Source organism: Chanodichthys erythropterus, chromosome 14 (genome assembly GCF_024489055.1).
Source record: "Chanodichthys erythropterus isolate Z2021 chromosome 14, ASM2448905v1, whole genome shotgun sequence".
In the NCBI taxonomy this organism is placed as follows: domain Eukaryota; kingdom Metazoa; phylum Chordata; class Actinopteri; order Cypriniformes; family Xenocyprididae; genus Chanodichthys; species Chanodichthys erythropterus.
In genome coordinates, this window is record NC_090234.1 from 3,381,614 (window position 1) to 3,401,149 (window position 19,536).

At 37.8% G+C, this 19,536-nt stretch overlaps 1 protein-coding gene across 5 annotated transcripts; it reads left to right on the forward strand.

The window, feature by feature from the left end:
• Nucleotides 1-3,288: 3,288 nt before the first annotated feature.
• LOC137035529 (gastrula zinc finger protein XlCGF57.1-like) lies at nucleotides 3,289-14,563 on the forward strand. Of its 5 annotated transcripts, none has more exons than XM_067408913.1 (4): nucleotides 3,289-3,319; nucleotides 4,302-4,433; nucleotides 5,803-5,908; nucleotides 13,493-14,563. In XM_067408913.1, exons 2-4 carry the CDS (start codon nucleotides 4,410-4,412, stop codon nucleotides 14,422-14,424), a joined length of 1,062 nt encoding a protein of 353 aa, XP_067265014.1. In that variant the 5' UTR covers nucleotides 3,289-3,319; nucleotides 4,302-4,409; the 3' UTR covers nucleotides 14,425-14,563. The 5 variants fall into 5 exon arrangements, with proteins under 5 accessions (XP_067265014.1, XP_067265013.1, XP_067265018.1 ...); XM_067408912.1 differs by lacking the exon at nucleotides 3,289-3,319 and adding an exon at nucleotides 3,334-3,556; XM_067408917.1 differs by lacking the exons at nucleotides 3,289-3,319; nucleotides 5,803-5,908 and adding an exon at nucleotides 8,389-8,432 and having other exon boundaries at nucleotides 4,300-4,433.
• The last annotated feature ends 4,973 nt before the right edge of the window (nucleotides 14,564-19,536 follow it).

The following is a 19,536-nucleotide window of genomic DNA, read 5'->3' on the forward strand; positions in this document are numbered from 1 at the left end:
TGGTGATTACTTGTCTTTCGAATACTTGGGTATTGTGTTAAAAGGTGCTCCTCGCATTCTACTTATAGTTATCTACAGGCCTCCAAAATACTCTCCAGCCTTTGTGGAGGACTTTACAGAACTGTTATCAGCAATTTCCTCTGAGTTTGACTGTTTTGCTATTACTGGGGACTTTAACATCCACATAGAAAATGCAGAATCCAATATGGCAAAAGAAATCATAACTGTTTTGAATACTTTTGATCTGACTCAGCATGTACATGGACCTACACACAATCGTGGACACACTCTAGATTTAATTATTAGTAAGGGTCTAAACATTTCATCCATTATCATTAAGGATGTAGCGCTATCTGATCATTTCTGTATTTTCTTTGATTTATTGATCTCTCCAACTGTTGAAGCTAGATCTATCTTGGTCAAAAAGCGATGCTTAAATGAGAATACTAGTGCACTGTTTATGAAGGCTATATCTTTAACACCGAGCATATCTGCAGACTCTGTTGATTTTCTCCTTGATTCTTTTAACTCAAAAGTACAGAATGTTATTGATAACATTGCTCCTGTGAAAGTCAGGAAGAAAAGTGGCAGACAAAAATCACCATGGAGAAACTCAACAGCAGTGCAAAATATGAAAAGATAATGCAGAAAAGCTGAGCGCATGTGGCGAAAGACAAAACTTGAAATCCATTATAACATCTATAAAGATATTCTTCATGCTTTCAATGTGGAATTAGGCAAAGCTAGACAGACCTTCTTCTCAAATATTATAAACAAAAACTTAAACAACACCCGCACTCTTTTTACTACAGTAGAGAGACTAACAAACCCCCCAAGTCAGATTCCCAGTGAAATGCTCTCAGACAGCAAATGCTGTGAGTTTGCTTCCTTCTTCTCTGAGAAAATTAATAATATCAGAAAGGCGATCAGCACATCCTTGAGCTGCACTGGGGTAAAACAGATCAGATCACAACCTCAGAAAGTAGCTATTATGTCTGATTTCGAAGCAATTGATGGTAAAATTTTGGAAGAAACAGAACAGCACCTTAAAACATCAACCTGCGCCCTTGACACACTTCCCACATCTTTTTTCAAAAGAGTGTTAAACTGTTTAGAAGCAGATCTCCTACAAGTGGTAAATGTCTCACTTCTCTCTGGGACCTTTCCAAAATCCCTGAAAACTGCAGTTGTCAAGCCCCTCCTGTAAAATAGCAATCTAGATAACACCATATTGAGCAACTACAGGCCAATCTCAAATCTTCCTTTCATATGCAAGATCATTGAAAAAGTTGTTTTCAATCAGCTGAACAAGTTCTTAAGCTTGAATGGATACTTTGACAACTTTCAATCTGGTTTCCGACCGCATCACATCACAGAGACAGCACTCATAAAGATAATAAATGATATTCGCCACAGATTCAGGTAAATTATCAGTGCTGGTTCTACTTGACCTCAGTGCTGCGTTTGACACTGTCGATCACAACATTCTTCTTGACAGACTTGAAAACTGGGTTGGGCTTTCTGGGATGGTCCTTAAATGGTTCAGGTCATACTTAGAAGGGAGAGGTTATTAAGCCTGTTCAAAATAAAGGCGTGGCTTGATGATGCCAAATTTTAGAGAGGAATTTTGGGACATGTGGTCTCCACCTCAACAGCCGGTGGAAAAGAATAGGGATTGGACTCTGGAACAAATCATGTTCATGGATGATTCACAACAGACACACGCCTCACGAGCAGCGGGACTTTTATTATGACACAGTCGCCGGCGCTGCTTCCGCTTTTCCGGTCATGAGTATGAGGTGACGCAGCTCTGTTTATCATATTAGATACATTTGAGTGTGTTGAAAATGATGTTATAACGTTACTCTGTGCGTTCGCTCGGCGGCTGCTGTGAGACACTGTTACACACTGCAGTAAGATAGATCGATTTTACAATATCATATTAAATGCTGGATGATTGTGTTGATAAATGGCATGGAATTAATTTTAAAACATATTGTATGATGGAGAAAATTATGTATTACTGTTAATACAAATAATTATCTCTATTAAAACGTGAAATATATTAAAGCGTCTTTGGTGATTCCATGGCTTCTACAAAATAAACGGAAACCGAGGGTAATGCGGGTATGACGCCATTGACAGGCGACTCCTCACATGGTTACATCATCTCAGGTACGTATTGAGGACATATTCACCACTCAAAAAAGTTTTTATGAAATTAGTTTTTGGTAAATCGATAAAATGTCTGTGTTGCCGAGCAATAATGGAATGACATTATTATAATAGGTTAGCTAGCTAGCAAAGGCCAGCTGCAGTCTGTTAAGCTGTAACAATAACAACATTAATGCTAGTGATATAATGTTGATTAGTCATATGTTAAGGACTGCCATGGCATTTATATCATGGATTAAATCACATCAGAGACCTGTCTGCCCACTGCCACCACAGCCAGTACTACTGGACCAGACCTACCACTGGCCTACCATGGTGTCTCAAAAAGGCAGGTGCAAGTGGCTGTAAGTGTATTGTTAGGGTGAAGTGCACCAAATGTGATGTGTACCTGTGCCTCACCTCTGAAAAAAACTGCTTTGTGAAGTTTCGTACAGGTGAAGTTTCAAGGATTATGGAGGTTCATGTTCATAACCTTCCTCTCATAAGATTGCGTAATGATGAATTTTCATGAACTGCAATATTTTTGGTTTTATGTTAATGTTTTATAATACATGATGAACAGTATTATATTTGTTTTTAACTGTCTACATTTGCAATTTAAGTAATGTTCATGAAAAAACGTAATGAAATTCAAAGAATATAAAGTATTATTCAGCAAAAGAGAATGGAATAAATCAAAGCACAAGATGTTGGAAAATATGTAGGTGTTTATAATTACTGCTAAAGCTTATAATAGCACCAATTGATTCAATACAAACAACATTTCTGTTGTTATATTAACTATATATTAATTTTAACTATATACACACAATTAATATAAACTATATACACACACTTATTCTGTTATTTCCACTATTATATCATAAAGTACCTTAAAATAATATATATATATTTTTTACAGCACTTCAAATTAAGCCATTCTAAGTAAAGAAAAAGAGTCCATTTTTTTTTCTATAGGTCTATCATAATGTGTGCGGTAGAGGGTTAAACATGTTTTTCACTTATATTTCACGTCTTTACATATCTATTTTTATGTAGCCTACATTTTTTTGCACTTTTGTGACCAGGACTTTTATTTTGGTGTGGTGTTGTGACGTCATAAGGCTACGCTATGCTGTGTCTGTTGTGAATCGGCTGAAGAAAGGTTTGTGGATTTAAGCATCACATTTTTCAAACAGATATCGTCCGTTCAGACAGTTTTATTGGTTTCACAAGAAATGCGAATTGATTATTAAAAGCAAGTAAAGTGAGTAAAAATTCTGTGAGTAAAGCGCGTTCGCACAGTAACAGAAAAGCTGCGTCTCATTTCGAGCTCTTTATCGTGCATCAGTTTATCATTAACACGAATGCGGTAAATTATGATGAAGAAACGGAGCCTTTCGTAAGTACGAGTCAATTGAATCAAATACTTGTCAAATGATTCACTAAGTGTTTCGAATCTCTTGAAAAGCAACACCAGAGGTTGCAGTTTCAGGAGCGATACTGTTTTTATAGCACTTATTCAATTATATATTTATATTTATTTTCAGTAATGATATATTGATTTAATTGTTTAAATGTAATTGATATTTTCTCCTAACTCTAAACCTTTGGTAACCCTCTTTAAATATTGAACCTCATTTGTTTAGTTTATGAGCTCCTGAATTCTGGTTTAAATTTCCAACAGTTCGTGGAATTTCTGGAATATCATGGAATTTAAAAAAAGTTTTTTTCCAGACATTGAAAATCAGGGACTTAGTTTAGTTTTTTTTTTTTTTTTGTCATGTTGCTAATATAACGTTACTGTTAAATGTGGTTAAAGTTACTATCGTTTCTATTTTTGTGCACTAATTTTGTACTTAATATACTAAAAGCTCTTCTTTAGTACGTCTTAAGATCATCTTAAGAACATCTAAGTGTACTCAACTGTGCTATTTTGAGACGGCATGAAATATGAACTAAAATGTGCTTTTAATGTACTATCTCTGTATTTAAAAATGTATTTAGATATTACTTATAATGCATTTGAACCCATAGTGTACTACAAGTGGTAACTAAATATATTTTTTGAATAATACACAAGTTATTTTGGATTCTCTGTGTTAATTATTCTCATCCTAAACATGACAAATTGTTCAAACACACAGGAACTCCTGGAGAAGCAGCTGAGATCTCATGACACACTATTATAAAGATGGCGTTTATTAAAGAGGAGAGTGAAGAAATAAAGATTGAAGAAGTGTTCAGTGTGAAACATGAAGATGCTGAGCAACAAACAGGTTAGTTTTATTTGATCCTCATTAAAATGTCAACCTCTACTGATATAAAATATATATTTGAAGAATGTCATACGAGTGTCCTAATTAAAGCAGTTTTATTTAACATGGAGCGGGTCGCCTTATGTGGACAGTTTATGTACATTTGAACACTGAAACTTTGCAGACCTTTTAGGGTGCGTTCACACTTGTTTGGTTTGATTAAAACGAACCCTGGTGCGATTGCTCAGTTAGTGCGGTTCATTTGTACATCCGAACCCTGGTGCACACCAAACAAGCGGACCGAGACCGCTGAAAAGATGGGTCTCGGTCCGCTTCCAAGCGAACGCTGGTGCTGTTCGAATTATATATGAACGCAACAGAGACCAAAGACATGTAAACAAACCAAAAACAGGAAGACGAGACCCTAAAAAGGACAGAATCCTGGTGGAGTAATAGCTTCATTAAATTAATCCGTTTGATTAATGCTATAAATTACGGACATGACATTAGAGGACTAATTCTCATTTTCCTCAGTTATTTTGCTTTATTTCCATATTAAATCAAATGCTTGTTCTGACGTACTAGAGCACGTACGCACATGCGCACTCTCCAAAAACGGTGCTTTAAATCTCTTGACAAATTCAAATATATAAATGACATTTGTATATATTCAAAATAAATGATATACATTGTACTTAAAGGGGTGGTTCAATGCGATTTCACTTTTTTAACTTTAGTTGGTGTGTTGCTGCTTGAGCATAAACAGTATCTGCAAAGTTACAGCGCTGAAAGTTCAATGCAAACAGAGATATTGTCTTTTAAACTAATGGCAGTTTAATGCCTACAAAAACGACCGGTTTGGACTACAACGAGTTGGTGACATTATAAACCCTGCAAAACACGCCCCCGGGAACACACAACAAAGTGGGCGAGGCCATGTGGCGCAGCATAATGGAAGTGGAAGAGTCGTATACACCGGATGCGAGTGACGCGTCAAAAGATAATAGAACCCATTATAATCTGTGATATTTTCTAAACTGGATGCAGCACTAAAGACCGCTTCCAGAATCTACACGAGTTTAATGCTGGATTTACACAAAGGCTTTTACTGAAAGATGAAGCAGTTCCCACTTTAAAAGCAGAAGCTGCTGTTTGTTGGCTTCAAACTGTAAGTACGTTTTATTGTTTGTACATGTCTTTTAAATGGATCGTTCGGTTGCTATTTTTGGTTGCATCAAGGAGATACACAAAGTAGAGCCCGACCGATATATCGGCCGGCCGATATTATCGGCCGATATGAGCTAATTGCATTTAAATCGGCATTTATAACGGCCGATGAAACATGAGAAACAGAGTCTCATGCTTCACTCATGTTATGAGTGTTGCATAGTTTGCCCACCAGAGGGAGCTCTGCAACTCCCCAGTTGACAACAGCGCCAGAAATCCACTACAGAAGAAAGCTATCAGCCGAGCCACGGAGATGTACTCTTTTGACGGTGAGTCTGTCGTTCGTCATGTGAAATGATTGTAGATTTAGTTCATAAACTGTATATAAAAACAGTGTGGTAGTTCTCGCTAACGGTCCTATCATTATCACTTCTAAATATTCTGTAACATCACTTACAGCCGCTAATGCATGCACCATCTTGTATATGTTACATATTACCACGCTTGGTTGTACAGCTTATTTTTAACCACTTCCCTTTTTCTGTGCTTCTAATATGTAAAGCTGCTTTGAACAATTACCAATTGTAAAAGCGCTATATAAATAAATTTGACTTGACTTGACTAATGCATTGCTATATTAGATTATTATTACATATATTACATTGTTTAAATTATACTTTGGTATTATTTATTTATTTTATATTTATATATTTTATATGTAGCTATACATTTAACTTATTTTAATTTTATTTTCAATTCATAGACATGGTTTTGTGGAATATTGAATTTGTTTGGTATAGCTCTTTAACTTTAGTATTATAATTTATTTACAGTACACACACAGACTGTTAAAACCAGCTTCACCTGGAAGTAAAACTGTTAAATGTTTAAAACCAGACTGTTTTTTGATCATTAAAAAATATATTCTTTTCATGTGCAATTGTTTAGTCATTGAGACTGTAATCTAAGGCTTTTTTTTTACATAATCCCTTCTGGAAAATGGTTTATACAGCCCACATACATAGAACAGGCAGATATTTTGCTATTGAATGTTGTGTAAGTGTAGTTTATAGGAAATGGGTCTAATATCCAGTTTATTTTCAAAATCAAAATACCGGCTTATAGATCTGCTCTTTTCAAGTTAATATCGGCATCGGCCCCCAAAAATCCATATCGGTCGGGCTCTAATACAAAGAGCAACTCGTTTTCGCTTCACTAGTCAGTTAGCTAAATTCTACAAACACCAACAAACTTCTATGTTCATAGACAAACAGTTCTTCATTCTATAAATTAAAGGTGCTAAAGAGGATCTTTTCGTTGACTGAGAAACCAAAGACTGTTACTGAGTTTTTTAAATGAGTGCATGTGTAAACGATTGGCTGATGTTTTTAAGGCCCTACCTCGTGCACAGATGATGTATATTAATATTAGGGACCGACCGATATGGATTTTTGGTGGCCGATGCCGATATTAACTCGAAAAGAGCCGATTTATAAGACCATATTTTGATTTTGAAAATAAACTGGATATTAGACCCATTTCCTATAAACTACACTTACACAACATTCAATAGCAAAATATCTGTCTGTTCTATGTATGTGGGCTGTATAAACCATTTTCCAGAAGGGATTATGTAAAAAAAAAAGCCTTAGATTACAGTCTCAATGACTAAACAATTGCACATCAAAAGTATATATTTTTTTAATGATCAAAAAACAGTCTGGTTTTAAACATTTAACAGTTTTACTTACTTCCAGTTGAAGCTGGTTTTAACAGTCTGTGTGTCTACTGTAAATAAATTATAATACTAAAGTTAAAGTAAAAGAGCTATACCAAATGTTTCTCATGTTTCATTGGCTGTTGATGCCGATTTAAATGCAATTAGCTCTAATTAATATTATTCCTTTCAGTGCACCTAATAAATAGTCTTTTATCAGTTAGTAAAGACGGTTTCAAATAATATTGCAAAAATGTATAAAACAAAAAATCCTCTTTAGCACCTTTAAACGCTACCTTTACAAAAAATGCGACTACTCAGTCATGTATTCGGCTACAGTAAAGCTTTAATCAGGATAAAACTGTATATTGAAAGCTAACAAACAGCAGTGACAGCATCTTAACACTTTGAAACAAATACTAAATGAAATACCAATCATAAACGTCCTTTAAAAGCCGTGATTGCAGAGGTTCTGCTTGACCCTCTTCATCTGGGTCTGATTCAGCTCAATTTGATACAGCAATATAGACGCTATTATTTACATTTTGACTGAAGCAACGGATGGTAAGGGGCGTAGCGTTTCCGGACGCTTCAGCGAATCACGATACACTGGGCAAGCTACCAACCTGCTAACCAATCTGAGCACATTGCGTAATTTGTGGGGAGTGGCTTCATAGAAGCAGGAAGTCAAACAAGTCGTTCATATGATATTGGAAACAGAGGTGTAGAATAAAGGTAAAATATATGAAAAATACAGTTTTCAAAAAAACGAAGTGTTAAACTGTGCCCCAAAAACACTAGAAAAAAACCACTGAACCCCCCCCTTTAATGTCAGCTTGCTTATTTTGCTCAAGATAACGATTTATTACATTCACATATCATACAAACAGGGAACTATGCTTCTAACCACAGCTCGAGAGCTGTCGTTCCAACCACACAAGTTTGCGATGCATTTTGTGAATGTTCGTTTGAACTATGGTTTCGGGTAACACCAAATCGTTGAAATATGTAAGTAACGACGGAACTTGTGATGTTAGTTGGAACGGTAGTCAGACGAGGACTAAATGTTTTTTTGTTTTTTTTCTTCTTTAGTCCGGACCAAATGGACCAAATGAACCAAACGAACCGAACTACAAGTGTGAACACACCCTTACATTCACAAGCAGTTTTATCACACACTGCATGAAAAGTGTTTAATATATGAATCAAAAAGATGAAGATAATCAGTAGAGTTCTCTCATATCCATATAGCCCCTTCATCACAGTCTGTTTTTGAGATTTGCCTTTGAAGGTGTGCTTTACCAATATACAGTCCTTCCATTCGGACTGTTCCGATCTCTGCACACTTTTACAAAATGCATGGATGTGTCCATCTCCACACTGATACAGATGGGAGTACGCATCCTGAACTACCTTGACAATTGGTGGCTTTTAGCCCAACCGAAGGAGGAAAAACACACGCACAGATCGTTGCTCCTCAGTGACTTGGAAGGTCTAGTGTTCAGGATTTAACCTAAGCAAAAGCTCACTATCCCACAGTCAACAAATCTCATTCCTGGTTTTTGCCTATTCACAGCTGAAGAATTCGACTATCAGTCGAATATAGGCAGTCTGATACAAATCAAATTCGACTATGTAAATCCATAGTCAGGGACACCCCTATACTGAAGTTGCAAAAACAAATTTGCATGGTTAGTTTGAATCTTGAGTTCTTTCACTCTTCTGGAGGAGCACATGGCTGGGGTTGCGGGTTTAGGATTACAGGCCTGGAAGGCCCTTAGGCCTTTGCCTAAAGAGGTCACCCTACAGGGCGTCAGTCCGTCCAAAGAAGCAAGAGTGGGAGGAGGAGAACTGTGCGCTGGCTTTTAGCCTCTGCTATTGGATATTCCCCCTCTGGGTCAGTTGACCATTGATACATGAGCTCCTGACAGGAAAGTGTTGGAAACTTTTCCTCGGCGAAGCAGAGACCAGGAGATGTTGGGATATTTCAAGCAAAAGTTACTCTTTATTGAGAAACGCACTGTCAGTAGCTGTAGTCATCCAAGTCTAACTAAGGCAGTGTACTTGGTAGTTCATATACGTTCAAGAGATTTCCAAAAATGTGCCTAAGGTGCTTTCCACGATCTTAAGAGCACAAGTCATAAGGCTCACTATTCTCCCTTCTATTGTGGTCTGGGCCCTTAGGGCATCTAAGGTAGGGCATCTGTGTGCTCTGGTGGCCATTCAAAGGGTCTGCTAGTTACAAAGCTGGGATACTCTTATTTGAATAGTGGACGCAATAGAGCTGGCTTGGGCTTGCAGTGCCGTGCCGTGCAGGGATAACAGGAATGAGTATTGGTTAACTTGCTCTGCAACTATACTTGCACACGTGTCAATGCTGGAATGGAAATGCAATGGAAATCAATGTGGCTCTGAAGGTTGTGGAAAGCCCCTTAGGGCTGTGTGCTCTTCTCCCTCTACACCATGCAACGTCAACTGGCAGCCCCCGGGCCAAGTCCGGCCCGCCAGAGATTTCCATCCGGCCCCCAGAATAATACTGAATTCAGGAATGGCCTTGTAAGAGGAAAAAGTTTAGGGCTGGTCCGAATACCATTTTTTGAGCTTCGAAGCTTCTGTAGTAATGAACATCGACTATTCGAAGCTTCGGAGAGAGGAGCTGAACATATTTTTCTCTCTAATAAAAGCAGGAATCTGTGTCTGTATGTCCGTTTGCATTTTTATTATTTCGAGAACCGTTCATCCAATTGACTTCACAAGGGAGTGCGGTGTCGCATTTGATGCAATATAGATGGACACGCGAGACGCAACAACATTCTGAATTAATAAACTTTTAGTAAACTACAGTCAAAACAGCGTGAGCGGGAAGCGGCACACCTCACGCGGGCAGGGCTTATGCTCCGAGAACGGACACTGCACTAGTGATATAAAACGCACACACACAGACCTGTTAAATTAAGCAATACTTTTAAGGTAGTCTAATATTTTTCTGAATAACAAATTGGCACAGTAATGGTAGATTTAAATAATGAAAAACAAAATTTAAATAAAGAAAAAACGAAATTTAAATAAAGAAAAAACGAAATGTCAAAGCAACCAAACACAAGCTCACACATGCACTTCGGTCCAAACAAACTCTGCTGTTCTGCGCTCTAGCCAGAGAACACTCCCGTTGCTGGAACACACGTCGGTTCTATTTCTAGCATGCACGCGTTTTCCGCGTGGCTCGAGCGCGCCTGAGACGCCTGTCTCAGTGTGCAAACTCCAACCTGTTAAATATGGGAGCCGAAATAAAAAAGGACACGCCACGCAGCTGAGACGCTCACGCAGCCAGTGTGTCGCCGGCTTTATTCAAGGGGGAATGAGAACCGTTTCGCGGGGGATCCCAGGTGTGCAAAAAAAACAAAAAAAAAAACCAATATGCTCATTTTTTCACAAATGTCAAAAAAATTTCCTTGCCTGGGATTTGCGCAGATTTGCGTGACAGTGATTGACAGCTTGACGGCCTCACAAATATGAAGCCTAAAATACCGCTATCGCCCCCTGGTGGCTTGCTGCAGTACAGGTAATATGTAAAAAATAACATAAATTTGGAATTAGAATTAATATATCAAATAATAACATATTACGATACAATTCAAATTTTATTTTATATTACGAGTATCTGTGCCCGGTTGCATAAAGCACCTTAAGTTTTTCCCTTAAGTATGACACTTAAGGCGTGATTTCCCCTTAACTAAAGGAATGACTTAAGGGTGTTGCATATAATCTCTTAAACTGTTCACTTAGGTAAGGGAAACCGTTTAGTGTTTCACAACAGCAACTCAGGTTTTGCCGTTATAAAATTCTACTGTTGCCATGGACACGTTATTTGTTAATATATATCGTGGTAAGTTTTCACAGAAAACAACATAAGATGGATAAGGAAAACAAAAAAGAAAACCAAATATGAAAGAAAACGAGAAAATCAAATTGAAAGTTTACTCAAAATTGAGATTTCTGCCGTCATTCACTCACCCTCATGTCGTTCCAAACCCATAAGACTTTCCATCTTTGGATAACAAATAAAGATATTTTTAATATTCTCTCATTATTTATGTCCATTTATTGAAAGACATCCATATGATTACGGCTGTGTCGGAAGCTCAAACGTGCGCGCAAGAACCAATGAGGTTTGTTTTTGCTTGTGATGCACGCACGTTTATGCTTCCATTGATCATATAAGATATCTGCTACATATGTGATTTCATCAATGTTTATGTGAATAAACCGCTAAAGTACAATTTGTTTATCATATAAAGCGGTCGATCGTGTCTCGTTAGAAGACTTGGATTGAACCTGCTCACTCCGTGTAACACTTAAGGTGAAGTTTTCCTAAACTTATGTTATACTTAGGGAAATGACGGTTAAGGGGCTTTATGCAACACTTACGGTTTTTTAAGGGATTACTTAAGTGAAAAATACATACTTAAGGGAAATTCTTAGGGTTTATGACGTTTCACCTAAAGAAAACCTTAAGTAATACTTAACAGTTATTTTCTGCAACACCCTTAAGTTTAAGGGAAACATAAGGGCGATCTTAAGGGAAAATTACACTTAAGGTGCTTTATGCAACCGGGCACTGGCCCTTACAGTGTCTGCAGAGAAAAATTCTGGCCCTTGGACAAATATAGTTGATGACCCCTGCTCTACACCAACGACTGCACCTCTAAAGACCCCTCTGTCAAGCTCCTGAAGTTTGTGGATGACACCACACTGATCGGCCTCATCCAGGACGGTGAAGAGTCTGCTTACAGACTGGAGGTCGAACAGCTGGCTGTCTGGTGCAGTCTTAACAACCTTGAGCTCAACACGCTCAAGACAGTGGAGATGACCGTGGACTTCAGGAGAAGCCCTCCTGCTCTTCCCCCACTCACCATCATGAACAGCACTGTGACTGCAGTGGAGTCATTCAGGTTCCTCGGCACCACCATCTCCCAGGACCTGAAGTGGGACAACCACATTGAGTCCATTGTGAAAAAGGCTCAGCAGAGGCTGTACTTCCTTCACCAGCTCAGAAAGTTCAACCTATCATAGGAGCTGCTGCCATCATTGAATCCATCCTTTGCACTTCAATTACTTTCTGGTTCAGCTCAGCTAACAAATCTGACCTCAGAAGACTACAGAGGGTAGTCCGGTCTGCTGAGCGAATCATTGGTACAACCCTCCCCACTGTCCAAGAACTGTACTTATCCAGAGTGAGAAAAAGGGAACTGTTGCCATCTGGATGACACTACAGAGCCCTGAGCACCAGGACGACCAGACACAGGAACAGTTTCTTCCCTCAGGCAATCCATCTCATGAACACTTGACAAACACGGAACACACAAAACTATTATACATTATTTACTTAAAACCCTTATTTACATTTCAAATTTGCACACATCATAACTGTACATACAAATTGTCTATATTATATATTGTTTGCTTTTTTTGCACTTTGTCTATTTTGTAAATTTGTATATTCTTTTATTATTTTTATTATCTATGTCTTGTCTTGTCTCTGTCACTCTGTTGCACTGTGGAGCTTCTGTCATTAAAACAAATTCCTAGTATGTGTAAACATACCTGGCAATAAAGTTCTTTCTGAATAGGCAGTCAGCCATGCCTGTTTTGTCAGGCTGAAATGCCATTTGTCTGTGCAGGTGGATAAAAACAGATTTTTTCCCCATAAACATCAGTAGCTGACATAATGCTTGTTCCTGTTATAGTCAGGGAACCAACGTTTCATTACGAACCGGAACATTTTAATTGTTTTAAATCGAATTTATGCAATTTTGCCTACAAGGTAAACATTTTTTTTTTTTAATAGAAACAGCTAGATCTACTTATTTTTTGACTCAGCACATCACTAACAAAACAACTTAAAAAATAAAAAAAACTAATTATCTAAAAAATAAAGTCCATATCTTAACCATTTCCTTCAAAATCTATCTTTTAAATTACAATTACATTTTTTTCATAATATTGGAAAGGCCACAAAAGGGGTTATAATTAGGCTTCTGTCTGTGTAAACCCGAATGTCTCCCTCTTACTTTTGATCTGATTGACTAAAAATGCACCTTAATACAAGGTGTAAATAGGTACTTGGTTGGTTTAGATATGTTGCTTTGTGCCAGTAAACTAGTGTTAACTTGTATTTGTTTCTGTTTTGCTTTAGACCTAATGCAGCTGAAAGAGGAGAGTCAAGAACTGAAGGAATTTGAAGTGAAAAATCAGTATAAGAAAGATCATGATTTCAGAACCGGAGAAAAATCTTTTAATTGCTCTATAAGAAAGAAGGTTTCCTCACGAAAGAGACATCTGAATACAAAGACTATTAGAGACTTTACCTGCCAACAGTGTGGAAAATGTTTCGCCCGAAAAGCAAACCTTGAAGTCCACATGAGAATTCACACTGGAGAGAAACCTTACACCTGTCAACAGTGTGGACAGAGTTTCAGTCGAAAACGAAACCTTGAAGTCCACATGAGAATTCACACTGGAGAAAACCAATTCACCTGCCAACAATGTGGAAACAGTTTCACTCAAAAAGCAAGCCTTAATGTTCACATGAGAAGTCACACTGGAGAGAAGCCTTACACGTGCCAACAGTGTGGAAATGCTTTCAGACAAAAACGAAACCTTGAAGTCCACATGAGAGTTCACACTGGAGAGAAGCCTTACATCTGCCAGCAGTGTGGAAAGAGTTTCAGTCAAAAACAAAACCTTGAAATCCACATGAGAGTTCACACTGGAGAGAAGCCTTACACCTGCCAACAATGTGGAACCAGTTTTACTTACAAATCAAGCCTTAATGTCCACATGAGAATTCACACTGGAGAAAACCCATTCACCTGCCAACAATGTGGAAAGAATTTTAGCCGAAAAGAAAACTTCAATGTTCACATGAGAAGTCACACTGAAGAGAAGCCTTACACCTGCCAACAGTGTGGAAATACTTTCAGACAAAAACAAAACCTTGAAGTCCACATGAGAGTTCATGCTGGAGAGAAGCCTTACACCTGCAACGTGTGTGGGAAGAGCTTCCCACGAAAAGGAAATCTACAGGTTCACATGAGATTTCACACAGTAGAGAAGTCGTTCACTTGATCAGTGTGGAAAGAGCTTCGCAGACAGTAAATGCCACAGGAAACATGAAATAACTCACACCAGAGAGAAGCTTAACATGTGCCTTCACTGTGGAATGACATGCTTAAGCAATGCAAGACTTGATTCACATAAGAAGTCACACTGGAGAGAAGCCTTTCACATGTCTTCAGTGTGATGTGAGTTTCACATATGAAAAAGACTTCAAACAGTGGAGAGTGGAGCCTGGCCCATCATGGTTCTTGTTGTGGCAAATTCGATGTCTCTGTGTCCCTTCAGTTCTGGTCTCGAAATAAAACTCGCAGAGTCAAAGTTCCAGGCCTCAGAAGTATTTAACTTTATTGTCAAGCAACAAAGTGAGATGCCAGCTCCACATTTGAATCTCTCTTAGCTGGTCACATTTTTATACTTTTTCTTATCTGTGTTTTGTGGTGTGTATTTTGATCTTAACACTTTTTAACCTTATTTATTATTCTCAGCTTAGGTAAAGTAATAAGTTGAGTCTGGCCTAAATTATAAGCATTTTAAATTACTTACAATTGTACTCCAGTAAACTCAGCCAAGATGGCTGATGTCCTTATAAGGTTCTAGGAGTAGAACCTCAGTTCTGTGTGTCCTTAAGCAAACACATAGAACCACACACACTTCTGTGTGCTGCAGTCCAGTTCTGCTCCTCCTTCTCATGGACAGGCACAAACAATAACTGTACATCTCTGGCCATACAGTATAATACATTTCTTAGAAACAAACAAATATAAATAACAATAATATTGTAACTAATGCCTAACATTTAATACATTGGCCAAATGTGTAGCAACAGACATCCAAAATCTTAACAAGGAGGCAGGGTAATTACATTTTATTGATATAATACTACAACTGTTACCATGTGAGATCCACCCCTATAGTTATTTTCCATGATCTCATTTACGGGGGCTCTCCTCCCACACCTCTTTCCCATGTACTCCCCAACCTTTCTACCATAGTCATTTCACTAATATAATTGCAGGTGTTGCTTATGTAAGAGACAATTTTCTTAGTAAGGATGACCGACTTCTAGCTACTGTATGTAGGAACTGTGGACGAACCAGACAAATGAATCATTCAGATGATTCTTTCAAAACATAATTCCAGAAACCCAAAGTCTACAGGAAAACTCTTGCCAATTTCTTTTATGACACTAATGTTTCCTGACGAAAGGAGAGTTGTCCAACTGAAGATATTTGTGGCAAACCAATTGATCACCAAGAAGAAGATAAAGAGTCTCCAGATCAAAAGAGACAGAGAGACAATGCAGACCTCATTTGTTTCTTTGTGGGTTTTTCTGTAAAGTTAGGTAACTCAAAGACTGTTTCTACAACTATAACTGCTCCAAATAATTTGAAATGGACTTATCAAACTTCTTTTAATTCTTTTAATTCATTTTCAGCCATCATGGCTGCCATGCCAGGCTCTTCAGCCATCATGGATGCTGCACCTGAAGCTACTGAGGTGGTCCATAGTCCTTTGAGACTGGCTTTGAATTTGGCGCAACCACCGCTGATCTCTGGCATCCCAGCGGCTGGCATCCCATTGGTCCCAGCCCTTTCAAGTCCGGGGGTTCTAGAGTTTGTTTGTTCCACTGTCATTTGTGCTGCCGGTGATGGCAACTGCCATAATGTTTGTTTGGGCCATACACTGCTCTCCAGCTCATCTTCAGGCAGTGGCGTCCATTCATCTCCACATTTTTGCTTTCATTAGCTAGAATCTCCTGACAAATGAAACAAAGTTAGTGCTTCATAATATTGTTGTCTTCAACTCCACCAACTCGTATATGGGTTTGAAAACCACATTATAATGTTTACACATAAATTTTAAAGGCTGCCTGATATGGTATCAACCCATATTTGGTATCATTTTACATAGAATACCACAACTTTTGTTTTTATGATGCATAAAGCAGTAAAATTAAGCTTACAATTGCAATTGTCCCATTTATGAAGTTCCAAAAAACGATTATGAAGAAAAATTTCTACGCAAATGTATTTTTTATATTTATAAAAGAAAGCTCTCATTCTAAGGAGTGTGACAATCTCAAAGAATCGTGCGGTGAAATATCACTTTGAAAAAAAAAAAGACAAGCGATACATTCCAACTCTGATGATTGTTTCAATCAGCCACAAACGGCTACAAATAGACAACATATACTATAATATTTATCACTTTCAGCAGTGTTTTATGTAATTTCAAAGGGTTTTCTTTAAAATGACACTGGGATATTGCATTTATACCATTGTATATGGTTATAGAAAGACTTTACATTTCATTGCACTCTACTGAGTTATACACTTTCAAATAAGAATTTATAACAATAAAAATACAAAAAGCGCCTCTTTTTTAGGGGCTTTATTACAGCACAGATAACATATACTACCATTTTTTTTTTATCACTTTCAGTGTTTTATATAACTTTAAAGGGTTTTCCTGTAAAATCACACCAAAATGTTTTATTTAGATCTCTATGTGTGGATATGGGAAGGCCAAATCCAGGAGAAAAAGCCCCAAAATGTTCCCGGATCTTAAGGGGTTAAGCCATGAAGCTAAAGGGTTCATATCTGGTGGTCTCAGAAACCACTCTATTTTATTATTAAATATGTGTTTTGGCAGGCGTGCCAAACAGCAGCAAATTCACTGAGTTGTAGCCTTGTGGTTGAAAAATATTTGTCTGTTATTTTTGTCTATTTTTTTTAGTACTTTGTAACAAATTAATCTTTTCTTTCTCTGAGTCTCATTGTTACCACAGGGTTCTTTTGGGTTAGTATTGGTTTGTACACCTTAACGTTCTCAATTTAATAAAGCATGTACAAAGCCTAATGATGCATTCACACCAGACGTGAATGAAGCGTTAAGCGCAAGTGATTTACATGTTAAGTCAATGCAAAGACGCGTATAGACATCCTGCAGTGCGAATTGAGCGTTTTGCGCATTTGAATTGCATACCGCGTGATTCACGCCATATGCACAAGTTTAAAAAATCTGATCTTTGGCAAAAATTCGCTCCACGTTAACCAATCAGGAGCTTGCTCTAGTAGTGACGTTCCGTAGCGAGCAGAGGCAGAAATCCGAAACGGCAATGGACAAAATCATTGTCGCTGTACATCTTCATACTTTTATAGCAGCACTTCTCAAAGTCCGGACTCCGGTCCGGATCCGGATCCGGAGGGAATTCAATCCGGACCCGCCTCAATTTCGTATTTCAACAGCAGTAATTGTGTTAAGGGATTAAAAGTCTGGATTTCCTACTTTAAATATCTCGCCTTCGCTTTCATTTCTGACCATCTCCAAAAAGACATAAAACACTAAACAAATGATTCTGGCATGCGTTTATTAAAGTTTTCCTCGATGATTCAGTTGCCATGACATCCAGTGAGTGTAATTGGGTGCGAGTCGCGCAACGCGACACTTCACTGCAGCAAGCGTTTGAATGGGTGTGGAGCAGTGGTTCTCAACCTGCGGCCCGTCACGAATGTAAATGCGGCTCGCGATATGCCGATCACAATAAAAAAAAAAAAATTATAGCATACAATTTATTTTGGTTTTAAAATTTAAAGTGAATTAAATAAATATAAATGAGCTATAATGCTTTACTTGTCATATAAAATAATTTTGGTGAGCATTTATTTTCAGACATCAGGCAATGTAGGCTAATGACGCAATCACTCAGTTAACGAAACAAACACAAGTGCGCGCTTAGGAAGAATTCAAACAGTAGCCATTAATTTTGTAAATTTTAGCCTGGTCAAAAATGGTCAAATTTTTTATTAGAGGAGAAAAACAAAATGAGGAACATACAATGAAGGAACACATGCAAACAAGAAGAGTCAGCATCGAAGGTAAGAAGAATGGAAGAATCAGTTGAGCAAGATGGACGGCCTTCCTGTTTGCTCTGTAGTAAACTAGGCTACTTGACAAGCAAAACCTACAATTTCAAAAGACTGAACTGTGAAATCGATGTGTTTGTTTGATGTATTTTAAATCAGTAAAAATAACCGCATCAGCGCACCCGCGGCTGGAATGAGTCCAACTCTGCGCGCGCTCGCGGATCTGATGCTGCGCGAGGGATTGCGACATGACAGAATGCTTGATATCGTCAGAGATTGTAATTACAATGCGCTCAATGTTGTTTGTAAAAAGAGCTGAGTAACATTTGCCTATTAGGCGTTTATGTGATTGTTTGGTGACTATTGCGATGCTGTTGAAGAGAGTCATACAGTCATAAAGAATTAAATAGCAACTTAAAGTGATTTATACAGTTTGTGTGTTCATTGAGCATTACTGATTATTATTGTAAAGCTAATGTTAGTAAGTTAGTTTTTATTTGTTATTTATTGTGTGCAACATCTAGGTAGCCTATAATAATAGTATTTGCTAATACGATAACATTAAATCTGATTGGTTTGTATTGGTGACATCATATGTAAATTATATGCGGACCGTGAGACTTTCATTTGGACCATTGTGCGGCCCACTGGGAAAAAAGTTTGAGAACCACTGTTTTATAGAAATAGGAATAAAAAGGATCTTGCTTGAAAGAAAGTAAGTGAGGAGGTCGGACAATCTGGTAAGTTGTAAAAAATGGTCTTTACTCACTTTGCTGTAATTTACAATTAATTTTCCGCTAATGAGTTGTGTTTATTCAGAGAAAGTGTGCAGAAAGAAGTGAGTCTGGGACACATACTTAAAGCAGAAGGAGAGCCCCTCTTATGACACAAATTTGCGTCTGTTGTGAAGTGAATTTCGCATGCGAATGAAGTGGTTAAACTCCAAAATGTTCAAGCATCGAGCTATGCTCGAATAGCGTGATTTATGGAGTGAACGCCCCCATAAGACTCTCATTGAGCAATGCATGTATTAACAAACATCACATTCAAACACATACAACCCTCACAACTCAAAGAATAAAATTAATTGAGTCCATGAATCAAAAGGTGCCTGGAACGTCCCCTAAAACCCAATACCAACAATCAGAGTCCAGAACAAAAAAAACAGTCCCAAAAAACCAAATCCCAGCAAAAAAAGGAAAAAATGTGTAAGAGAGGGGAAAAAAGTAAAAATAAAAACCCAACAGTCTCCCAC